Source organism: Ascaphus truei, unplaced genomic scaffold (genome assembly GCF_040206685.1).
Source record: "Ascaphus truei isolate aAscTru1 unplaced genomic scaffold, aAscTru1.hap1 HAP1_SCAFFOLD_806, whole genome shotgun sequence".
NCBI lineage: Eukaryota > Metazoa > Chordata > Amphibia > Anura > Ascaphidae > Ascaphus > Ascaphus truei.
The window spans coordinates 66,792-79,681 of NW_027457141.1; the positions used below are offsets into that span (position 1 = coordinate 66,792).

At 43.8% G+C, this 12,890-nt stretch overlaps 1 protein-coding gene across 1 annotated transcript in view; it reads left to right on the forward strand.

Moving 5' to 3' along the window:
- Window positions 1-369: 369 nt before the first annotated feature.
- Window positions 370-12,890, forward strand: part of LOC142486291 (uncharacterized) — a gene marked incomplete at its 3' end in the record, with an annotated part of 39,736 nt that continues 27,215 nt past the window's right edge. The window contains exons 1-4 of the mRNA XM_075584917.1: window positions 370-682; window positions 8,191-8,307; window positions 9,127-9,193; window positions 10,859-10,932. Coding sequence (XP_075441032.1) covers window positions 536-682; window positions 8,191-8,307; window positions 9,127-9,193; window positions 10,859-10,932 — 405 coding nt within the window. The remainder of the gene's footprint in view (window positions 683-8,190; window positions 8,308-9,126; window positions 9,194-10,858; window positions 10,933-12,890) is intronic.

The window sequence follows — 12,890 nt, forward strand, 5'->3', positions numbered from 1 at the left end:
AACCGAGGACAGCCTGTAATTATACACAGTACTATGCTGTTAAATTATTCCCCTTTCCCTGGCTGGAGATGAGATCAGCTCCAATCTAATGTGACTACAATCTTGTCCAGTACTCAAAAGCACCTTCACAGCATATTGAATTGGGAAGGTTTGTAGAATACAATCAGATCTTCTTGATGAAAATGAAAAGGCCACTTTCGGTCCAGAACACCTACATGTCACTCATGTTCTGTCCTTGGAGACTGATATCCGTGTTTCCTTCAACATGATTTCTGCTTTAATAACAGAAAGAGTAACATTGTTAAAAGAACGCACAGAACACGCGCACCTCAGCGCACAGAACACGCGCACCTCAGCGCACAGAACACGCGCACCTCAGCTAGGGAGACTGCTGCCCCAGCCCCCTCCGTGCTGCATTACTGTGACTAGGGCTGGCGTGCTGGCTATCAGTGACGTCACTACGCCTGCCCTCACCACCAGGCGCTGGTTTGGTGGCATAGAACGGGGCGTCTGCAGCGGCGGCGGCGGCATCATCATGCAGGGCGCAAGGGCAGGAAGGAGCGGGCAGGCTGCTGATCCGCGGCCGTGCAACGAGGTAACCACGGGCAGAGCCGGCGGGGCACTGAGCAGGGTTACCCCACGCGCTGCCAGGGTGGCAAGCAACACACGGGCAGAGAATTGGGTAAAGAGCGCCTTGTGCATGAAGAGCCGTGCTCAGAAGTCCGTGATTAGGGTGAAAGAGCCCGGACTCTGGGCCGGGTAGGCAGTAATATGCAAAGGTGAAGAGTGTCTGCTTCCTGGAGTGACAGCTCTCTGCAGGGCCCCGTGGTTGGATTACCCACTGGCCCTATCTCACCAGCCTTACACATCCGTTCATACAATTCATCTCTCATTCCCAGCATAGGACACTGCAGGTTTATGTGGTGACATCTGGGATGGGGCAGGAGTGCATCGCCATGTTAGCAATGGTTTGGCTAAATGTTACTGCATGTGTACTGCATGTGTACTGTCCAAGTATTATTTTTTTTATCATAGGAATTCAGATTTTACTGCTTTTACACCTAGTTGTTTTTTTTGTTAATAATAAAACGCGTTACACGATTGTTGTGTCCAGCAGTTCTGATTAAAGCATTTACTGTAGTAAAAGAAAAACACTGCACAGAACAGCAAAGCGTTAATATTAAGCTATTATTGGATTCTTGTTTTTTGTTTTACACAATTGCATCCACATTTTAATGTATTGAAAGTATGCAGAAAAATTCATTAAAACATTTTTTTTTACATAGTGAAACCATGCAACACTGCATGTGTAATTTTTGTAACTATGCCCAAGACATACAGTACTTGAAAAGGAGAGGTAACTCAGTGTATTACTTCCTGGTAAAACATTTTTATAAATAACTCATTTAACCCCTAACCTGCTTGCAGAAACACTGAAGTTTATTGCTGGCCCTGTGACTGAAGGAATCCGAGTACTTTGACAGCAAAGCTTTGATTTGCTATTGAGGGTGATGTTTAACCCTTTGAAGAAAAAAAATGTTCCCAGCACTCATAAATGATGAGTAAGTGTCAAATGGATATGCCAAAAAAAACTTTACCCATATTACAAAATCATAACAAAAAACACGAATGAATGAACAGTTTAGACACTGTATGTATATATACATGCAAGAACACACGGATAGAGAGAGAACAGAGCACAGTGTGAACACAAATCCAAAACACCGTGCGCAAAAGGGAAATACTACACACAAGAACAGATGACCAAAGGGGGGGGGGGAAATGAGAAGGAAAAGAACACAATGAAAATCTGTTACCACCGAAAGGTCTGTGGTACTTCCCTTAAGACCCTTAGGCCTTGCCCCCGCTGCCTACTACAGCGTCCGCTGTGGCGGACGCTGCGCGCACGAGAGCCCTCCCCGCAATGGCGCCGGGCCCGCTGCGAGCGGGGGCCGCAGCGCTCGAGCGAGAGCTACTCCTGCTCTCAATAGAATTGAGAGCAGGACCTAGCGTCGAGCGATACGGCACGCCCCCCGGCGGTTCAGCCAATGAGGGCGAACCTGCCGGGTGACGTCATGGCCACGCCCCCGTCACTCCTCCGCCACGCCCCCCCGGTCTCTTACTGCAGCTCCCTGCAGACCAGGTAATCGGCTGCACGCGCCGCCAATCTCGCGGGCGCGCGTTGCAGCTGAGTTACAGGGGCCGTAGCCTTAGGCTGCGTACATTGTGCGGAGACGACGTGAGTGACGTCGCTTGCGCCGAAAACAAACACTAGGGCGCCATTATAAGTGTGTATAGTGTGAGCGCGTGCACAAGAGCGACCGGCGCTTCGCGCGACAACCTTTATTGAATTTGCTGTGCGATGCTGGTTCTCGTGAGCAGTTCGCCCAATGAGTGTGAACCAGCTCTGTGACATCACAGCCACGCCTCCCTGTCGCTTCTGCCTGCAGGACAGAACAGGCGAGCGTGACGTTGCACACGCATTCACTATGGACGAGTCCTTAGTTAGGTCCTCCCTTGTTGGCAAAGAAAAGATGTAAAATGTGTACTGTAGTCCCAATGATGGGAAAGCAGTTGCACAATGGCTGGCCTATGTAATAGCCCAAGAAACAGGTATGTCCTCTAGCAGTGATAAACAAAACAAGAAAAGCTTCCCTGTTGAATGCACTCGTACAGTGAGTGCGTTCAACAGGGAAACTTTTCTTGTTCTGTTTATCATTATTATATTGTTCCTATTGCACCTCCAGTGTTAACATATCAATCAATATATTAAGGCTGCGCTTATAGTGCCCGCGGCGGTGACGCGACGTCGATCCGAAACAAATACATTGACGACCTCGCAAGTGCTTATAGTAAGCGCAACGGAGCGACATTGCAACCAAACATTTTGTCGCCGGGTCTATTTGATTTTTTAGAGACAGTCGCCACATGTGACTGTCTCTAAACCAATCAGGGACGTCGCTTCAAATCAAATTATAACTTTCGCTGGTGACGTCTTCTGCCGTCGTCGCCAGCACTATAAGCGCGGCCTTATACTGTAAGTACCAGGTCGCACTATATTCGGGCAAATATGGTACTTAGGCTGATGCGGGAGTATCATCCCTTCCCCCTTTCCCACAGAGCTCCGAAACTTGTGCAAAAAAAAAAAAAGCTAAGTACAAGCAAAAGTTCAAAACGCTGGAAAGCTCCAAGTATAAGCGTCCTCAATACTAAATATTCCCCAGCAGGGCTAATGGTATGTGATGCAGGAACCAAAGAACCGTATAGCTGCAAATTCAGATTTCCTCCCTCCCCCTTTTTTGGTCATCTGTTCTTTTGTGTAGTATTTCCCTTGTGTGCACTGTACTTTGTTTTGGAATCATTTGTGTTCATATTTTGTTCACACACTACTCGGTTTTATCTGTGTGTGTGTGTGTGTGTGTGTGTGTGTGTGTGTGTGTGTGTGTGTGTGTGTGTGTGTGTGTGTGTGTATATATACACACACACACACACTACATTGTTCATTCATTAGTGTTTTTTGTTATGATTTTGTAATTAAGTAAAGTTTTTTTGGCATATCCATTTGAGACTCATCATTTACCTTTCAGTGCTGGGAACTTGAGTGTGTTTTCGTGTGGATATTTTCAAGGGTTTTAGGGTCCCTCGCATGTTCCACTTGTACCACCATTGCGCTTTTGCATAGATGTGTTTATTTTTAGAGTGCTGCCTATACTCTATACTTTAATGTTTAACCCTTTGGTTGCGATCTTTCAGTGACCACGGGAATAGAGGAAATATGGTAGGGCACTCGACCTGCATTGCGACCTTTTTAAGTGCTAGATAAGACCAGGAGGGCTTTAGCGTTTTCCAGGTAAATCCAAGCGTAGAGTATGTTACAGCAAAAAGAAAAAAAGTGAGAAGCGCAGTCAAAATTGGGTAGTGGTAAAACTAGACACTTTTATTAAAAATCCTGTCCCAGGGATCACCCTCTAGGACAACAAAAACATGATGATCAATATATAGACAATAAAGTTTAAAAACTGTGCAGATGAAGCTGTTGTGCAATTGCACTCAATGGGTCTCCAAGGGGTTAAAAACGGGAGAATCCCGGTGTACAGTCAGAGTCCTGTAAACTGTGCGCTGCCCGGGCAGATTATGATATAGAGGGGTACCCCAGGGTTGAAGCAATGCTCGATATGCTCACCCTTTAATCGCTGCTGGTCCGTGGGGGTCCGATGACTTTCTTCAATCTCGAAATTTGCTCCAGTACACGCTGCACAGATGCACGTTGACACACGATACCACGCAGCCCTCCGGGTGTCCGGGTCTGATGTCACTTCCGGCCGTGACGCACAGACCCTTCCCGGTAGTCTCTGGACTGCGTCCGTCAGCTCTCCTCCTGGTGGTTGCCGATGAAAGGCAAACAAACTTGAAACAGGTGCTACTGGCTGGAGCCCACTGTATGATGTTGCTTGCTCCACTGCACTGAATGAGAGCAAAAACCCTATGCTCCTCCTCCTACGCGTTTCACCATGAAGATGGCTTCGTCAATTTGGGGCCCCTTATTTGCCTGACAATGTCTTGGTTAAATCTCATCTGGAATTCTAAGGACATCTTTTTATTTATAGATTATGTATGCCATGATCTTATTGCTTTTTCCAGTTGTTTCTTTGCCATTAATACTGCGTCATTGCTCTGGAACACATTGCTTCACGAGAGGCCCACGCCAAGTATAGGGCGTAGGATAACCCTCTATTATATGCTGGAACATTACTGCTGTAGTGTTGGTAATGAGCTTCCCATATGATTTGGGTTTTATTGTAGAACAGTTGCCTTTAATCTAACCCAAGCAGACCAGATTTTAGGAACCATTAATGAAGCATTGGGCAATAATGCAGTTACTTTTGGACATTTAAAGTAACCCGTATCAGTTGGCATTATTTTAATGATTTTTTTTTTTTATTATCGAAACTGAAACTCAGAGGAAGGCCAGCGCTAAAACGAGGCACGGGCCGTGGCACCCAAATATTGAGGGGGAGTGAAACGCAATCGCCAGGAGCAGTAGTGGTAATGTCACAACCTTTTGAAGTGGGTGATCACCGTTAAAAACCCAGTGTCTGCTGCCTACGTCCTGGGTAAAGTCACTTTACGTCCCCTTGTGCCTCAACTACTGTTATTATAATGTTACATTATAATGTTAATAGTGCAGGGATTTATGCCTGAAAACAATCCAAGCACAGGAATGCATAAGCAACAATATTATATTATCATATCACAATGTCCCTATATTATTACCTCAACTTCAAAAAGAGTTTCCCGTGGTTTTAAGCTTAAAGCTACAGCGCCAGTGAGCGTGCGCGAGCAACGGAGTGCCTGGTGGCGCTCGTGGCCTTCAGCCGAGCAATCTGAGGCGGCGGGGGCGCAGCCATGATCTCATGTGTCTGCTTCGCCCTCATTGGCTGAACCGCCACCGTGACGTGGCCATCGCTCGGCCGCACCATAAGTCAAATTTCTTGACTTCTCAAAATGTAGTCGCCACTCGCGCTTGATCATATGCGCGCATGCACTGACTGGGGCCGGCCCCATAGAGCCGTATTTTGTACGTGCTAGCAGTGGGGACGAGGCCTTATGCCTTGTCCATGAGGACGGAGCGCCATGGCGCTCGCTTGCAGCACGGGCGATTCCTGGCCTGCAGTGTAGCGCGATGGGCGGCTTGCTCGGGGTGTGCCCGTGATGTCACGTGCGCAGTTCGCTCTCATTGGCTGAACCAAGCACGTGACCGGCCCATCGCGCAACAGACAATTTTTGTCTCTGCATGAATCGCGCCTACAGACGCGCGAGCGCGCACACAGAGTATGGACACTCCAATGGATTTACATTGATCAACATGGAGAGGCCTAAGGCTGCGCTTATAGTGCTGGCGACGTCGCGGCAAAACAAATATATTGCCGCCATCGTGTGCGCTTATAGTAAGCGCGACGGATTGGTCGCGATCGCTGGAAGTCATCTCTATTTGATTTTCCAGCGACCGTCACCTGACAGTCGGATCGCCGGCACTATAAACGTAGCCTAAGGCTTGCTACCGCCGGGTCACTTATGACTTTTAATATGTCTCACTATCGCTTTAGTGGGTCGGTGTGTGTGTTGCACACTTTTTTGATTTGCGTTTAGGTGTGTATTGTGTGTTGATCTTAATGTCGATCCGTTAATACAGTACAGCAGTGTTTTCTTTATAAAGCTTTCTATGGTTGCCTGCATTTCCCCCTTGGTTTGGACTCCAGGGCCCTGACACAGCGCTTTGTATATTGCATACTTTGGTTAGTCACAAAAACCTGGTCTCTCTGGTGTCCCTAAGGGTAGACGTGAGAAAGTATGGCTTCGACGTTATTAGAGATGGACGAGCGTGTTCAGTCTGCAAATTCTCACGCACATTACTATTTCTTTGCAAATCCGTGGAGGTTTGTGCAAAGAGTTTGTTATAAAAAGTTTGTGCAAAAACATGCAGTTTCACCTTGCGCCACTAGAGTTCGCACCGACAAACTTCATAAATTTCGCTGAGACTCGTTATCACTAGAGTCCCAAGTGCTATACAGGCATACCCCGCTTTAAGTACACTCACTTTAAGTACACTCGCGAGTAAGTACATATCGCCCAATAGGCAAACGGCAGCTCACGCATGCGCCTGTCAGCACGTCCTGAACAGCAATACCGGCTCCCTACCTGTACCGAAGCTGTGCGCAAGCGGGGAGACTATAGAGCCTGTTACAAATGCGTTATTTACATCAGTTATGCACGTATATGATGATTACAGTACAGTACATGCATCAATAAGTGGGGAAAAGGTAGTGCTTCACTTTAAGTACATTTTCGCTTTACATACATGCTCCGGTCCCATTGCGTACGTTAATGCGGGGTATGCCTGTATATACCTCCCAAAACACACCATTTTATACAACGTGGAGAGAGACGTGCACCTAATGGAACACCCCTGAGATTCCTGGGAAACATGCTATTTTATTTATGCAATATATATATATATATATATATTATATATATTATGTCTTTAACAAAACTACAAAAGTTACAAACGTGACAACCGGTCATGTTTCACTCCCCACAAAAAGCGAAATGCTGACCCTGAGACCATTTTGGTGGACACTCATGAATGTGATTGCATTGTGCAGTAGTTTAAGTGGGGCAACGTAAAGTCATCAATGCACTCACAAGATGCCAGTATCAGCGGGTTCATCAGAAAAGTGGGTAGTTCTCCTCGAAGGCATTGCAGCTGTATATGCTGGATGCTTCTAGTAGTGGTCTGACTGCAGAGTGTGCTGGAAATGTCACCCGAGCCTATTCCCACACTCCTTTCCGGTATCTTCACTGCCGCGCGTGTCCGGAGCCGGTTCATACTGTTTTTTAGTGAAGTGCAGAGACAACCTTGTGTAATATTTTGGTTCAGTGATTCATAAACCGCCCCATTATAAGGAGAGAACTCACCAGTGTAACATCATTTAAAGCTTGAATAAAACAGTGTTATCAGGGTAATTGTGCTCAAAACCAAATATAAGTGCAATTCTTAAATAAGAAAGTGCTTAGTGAATTATTCAATACTGTATAACAATATAAAATATAAACTGAAAATTCTGTGATGAAAGACCAGAAAGTGACAATTTTCACTTTTTGATTATTTAAAGCTTACCTGAAACCCAGCAAGAATACCTAAGATTATAGGAACTACTGCCAGGTTTACATAAAATGGCTATTATTTGTAGGGTTTTTTTTTGTGTGTGTCAAAACAAGCACACAAAAAAACAACAAATATCTCAGGAATTAAATGGTCCATTGAAGGTTGGAGGACCATGGATCAGCTCAAGGGGAACCCAATTCCAAGTAAGTTATAAACCAAATAAGAACCAAAAAGGTATAGCATCGTGAGCTGCTGATTTTTAACCTGTCTTGAGTATCAAACAGTAATGTTGAAATTAAGTTCCAGCACTAGTCTTCCATCCTATTATGCTTGGTTCTGGTTAAACATCAGGTAACCGACCTCCTAGATAGTTAGTGAACGTATTGGCTTGTTTGTTGCCCCTTCTTCTGTACTACAACAATGACATTAGTGAGACATTTTAAGAAGTTAAAGCCCTACCCTGAGTGCCTTTGTCGGTGAATTCGGAAGACTTGATTTTTCGTGTTTAATTTTACCCTACCCAGGTCTTCGCTGACCTGTCCTCCGGGAAATTGCCTCTGGACCCAAGCGGCGTTTTGAACAGTGAACTGGACAGAAATGAGAAGGTCTTCCAAGCTAAAATGACAATGATTTTAATGAAGGTAGGAGCCATATCGCTCTACCATGAATATATGGATTGATGTTTCTTACATGATATTTTCATTTAACCGTTTAAAGCCTATGCCTGTGCTATATATTATTTATGATGTGATCTGCATCAGGGGGGTTCGCAGACATTTCTCAGGTCTGTCAGAGGAATGGAGTACATGGGTTTGAAAGCCTGTACAAGAGTAGAGAGAACACACCTGGTACACCTGTGCATGTGTTTTCACAGGCTACTTTAAGTTGGTATTCCATATAAAGTGACAATCTCCTGTGCCCGCCATAAAAATAAATGTTTATTTCATTTCTAAATTCTGTAAGGGCATTCTGGATAAATGATTTTTATTTTTCTTCCCCTCCGAGGGAAATAAAAATGGTTGCTGCCACCCACAAACATTTTAAAGCAGCTATTTGCATGGGGATGTCTTAACAGTGCAATAATAAACCGGTGAAAACTGTGTAAACCAGTTTTTTGGAAAAAAATTAAATAGAACAAGAAAAATCTGCACAATACAATCTAACTGTTTTGGGTTCTGATTTTTATTTTTTTTATATATATATATATTATTTTGGTGGGGGATGCTGCTTCAACCCTAATTTTAGTGGAGCACCTGAAAAAGCAGATTGTGTGCTGCAGTACAACCAGCAGTGAATGTTATATCTGTATCCAACACACACCACCACGACATTCCATATCAGATAAGTGTGAGGTGTAGCTGAATAATGTGAAGGTATTTGTTGTTATGGTTCTGTCTGCTACAAAGTAAATAGTAACTGCTGCAACGCCTTTTCATGTCTGTTTTTTTTTTTTTACATAGTACGACAAGCCTTTTGAAGATGATCTACTAATAGATATTGCAAGTTTAACTTATGATACCCCAAATGGTAAGGAAGTATTTGCAACCGATAAAAGTCCATGGGAAATCTCATGTGAGTGGGTAAATTGTTCTTTTAATCGGTTAATTGTTGGAGCCAAGAAATGTAGTCTGGTCCAATAGCACGGACATGTAAAGTGTTTATATTTCCAAATGAACATGAAAACTACTTACTACTTTAAAAAAACAAACCCCAGGAAATGTCAAGTGACCTGTTAATACTGTGTATGATTGTATGCATAATAATTGTACGGTTTCATTTTCTGGCTTGTTATATCTTGTAACATTATTTTAATGCGTGTCTCACATTCAAATGAATGTTGCAAGTGTTAAAGATCCCATCGGGACCAGAGATTGATCTATTTAATTAAACACTTGGAACATTCATTTGCGAGTGGCGTTTGTTGGAGATTCTGCAGTACCAAGGCAATTACACCAGTGCTGCTGTTTTGGTGTCCCGATTACACTGTAGTAGCCAAGCGTGTCAGCTTTTTTTTATGGTGGCACTCCTCTCTATAATTGCAATATGGCATCGCTGAAATTGGAGAAAGGTGGGAATAGATCTAACTGCTTCATATTTTTTTACATTAACCATCATGTCAAAGAATGAATTGCTTACAGGCATACCCCAGTTTAAGGACACTCACTTTAAGTACACTCGCGAGTAAGGACATATTTACAATAGCACCATACCTCTGTGTCCATACGCTTGCTTCGCGAGTGCGGACACTTATTCTGCCCTACAGACCGCCGTAGTAGCGATGCGCTGATTCCCCTCGCCCAATAGGCAAACGGCAGCTCGCGCATGCGCCTGTCTGCACGTCCTGAACAGCAATACCGGCTCCCTACCTGTACCGAAGCATCGATAAGTGGGGGGAAAAGGTAGTGCTTCACTTTAAGTACATTTTCGCTTAACATACATGCTTTGGTCCCATTGTGTACGTTAATGCCTGTATATATATCTAAAAAATTTTTTAGACATGTGTCCAGTGTTGCAAAGATCAATGGCTTCGTTTTGGACAGAACATGTAATTAATTTCCGGTTGCACGTGATTTGATCATCATTTCTTTGTAGCTATTAGTAAGTGTAGGAAGATGTTTGTGTCATCCCTACCAATGATATCAAAATGAACGTCTTCGGCCAGTTCATATTGGGACCTCCTTTCATTAATTGAAAGTTGAACACGATCCACTTCTCTCTCCTCAAGTCTGCAATACTTTCCATCTTTATTCAGCCATCCACTTATCTCTCCGTTATGCTCCTTGAGTGGTTCATTTAAGACTCCTACCTATCTCAGTAGATGTCTTCTCAGATGTTTTGGCTCTTTTAACCTACTTCTGCCCACTGGTTCAGAGCAAGTCTCTGTAGCTGCCAGCATTTCTCTCCTCTCGGGCTACAGCCTAATTCTGACCTGATATTGATACCAACAGCTGCTACTGCAAGCATTCCTTGGTTGGGTATCCAGACTACAGCAATATTTGTGCTACCATTGTAGTTCACCTAGCACTGTGATGACACTTTTTAACCCATTAAATATGACAAGAAAAAGCAAACCTATAACGTCTAGCAATCCAATAAATTATTATCTCAACGGATGACTCCCCTTCTCTGCTTTATTTAATGTGTTCATTTTTACTCAATCTTTTCTTTCTTTTTTTTTTTTTTTAAATCTAGGACCCAAAATATGGAATGGCTGCTATAAAAATATTAAAAAGAAACCGAAATATAAAAATCGTTCAAAGAAAAAGGTATTTATCAACTTTGTAGTCTTATTTTGCTTAAGATAGATAGAAAAGACAAGCCCAAACCCTCATAAAGCATTACTAAACAAATATTTTAGTGGGTAAAAGGTACTGAATACACATATGGTACAGTGGAAAAATAAAAACAATTGGGTATAATAACCATCAGGAGTCGTCGGAATACCAGACCCTCATAGGCACACCGAAGTGACAGGGACCCCACAAGGAAGCCCAGCCAGCCTATTGGTAACAATGCAGGTAGGTGTATTCACACAATCACTGCAGCATTGGAAATACCCGTTCCGATAGGGAAAGCACCCTCTCCCGGTCCAAAGCATACACTCCATCACTGCAACTAAAATTTTCTTAAGACACGCTTGCGGAAGCCCCTTCTAAAGCCGCTCTCATTGCGGCTGCAGGGGCTCGCTGCCGAGCAGCAGCGCGCCTCAGCGCCTAAGCACTGACCATGCCCGAGGCCTAAGGCGTCCACACCCCACGCTCCACTCAGATGAGCAGGTTAAGCTGGAATCATAAGCAAAGAAAAGAAAGAAAGCTCCCTAATAGCCGCACAAGAGAACACCTATACCTATGTTAAAAATTACTATTTATTAATAAATGATTAAAATATATTTATTGCAGCAAAAAGCTAACGTGAACCAAAGTGATTAAAATAAATTAAAAAACGGAGCAGGTAACTGTATGCCTAATTCAAACTAACAGTGTATGCTAGGAATAACTATTTTAGAATGTCCCACTGCTATATAATTATACTAACAGTGGTAGTTATACCAATACAGTTCTATATAGTTTGAGGACTACACCTAAATGGAGAGTATAGCTTAATGTAGTGTGTGTGCTCAGAATAATATATTTGTTGAGCCAGCTAATGCTAGTATACGGATATATACACACACATATGTACCAGACCAACGGGTTCAAAGGTAAATGAACATAGAGGTCTGTTATGTTTAGCAGAACAGCTATTTCAAGATCACAAAGTATGTGTCTTGTACTCAGAACCATGACAAATAGGAAAGTAGTCAGAGTGTTGTGCTTCCTTTAGAAGGCTCCGAAACACTCTAACTGAGAGAAGGCAACAGTCCTCTCCGATATAGCCAGCGCACTAGGTGGTGACGCTTAGCCTGCCCAACATATGTTTCACCGTTGTGGCTTCATCGGGGGCTGGAATCACCTCCTTTCAGGGAGCAGCTGCGACACAGACACTCAAGGGTGACGTCACCGCTCAGGAGTGGTACAGAGATCAAATGATTACCGGTAGCATGTGTCACGGGAGACCAGGACTAACACGCATGGTACATCATTGGTGGTTTCTTCTCGCTCTTCCTCATCTGGATTATGCCCCGTGTTTTCCATGCTCCCATAACATTTCATGCATAAATCCTCAACTCCCTTTTAGATAAGTGCAAAGTCTTTTATGGAGATAATGTGTAATCCTTTCCCCTCCAACAGGACATACATGTACAGGTAAGGGAGGAGCTAGGTGTCCCTCTATAAAAGAGCTCTGTCCACCAAAGCTTGGGATTTCTTCCATTATGAGTTAATGTTCCTTTTTAGTAAATGCTGCAGCAATTACAAATTGAAGACTAACCCGGTTAGGGATTGACTAAAAAGAAAAATGAAACGGGAGCAATGAATTGCTGTGACAAGGACTGCCGTACCCTCCTGAGGGACTTACACATGCATACTCTCATATGCATACGTTGAAATGTGTCCATATATATATAACCAGTGTTCGACAAACCTATACATTTGCTCGCCCCGGGCGAGTGGATTTATCCCCCGGGCGAGTAAATATTGGCCCAAGCAGCACACGTTTAGTACTAGGTGGCGAGTAGATTTTTTTGTGTGGCGAGTAGATTTTTTGGTGATTTGTCAACCACTGTATATAACCATACACAAACAACTTTAATCACAAGCGTTTCCTGATATTAAGTATTCATATA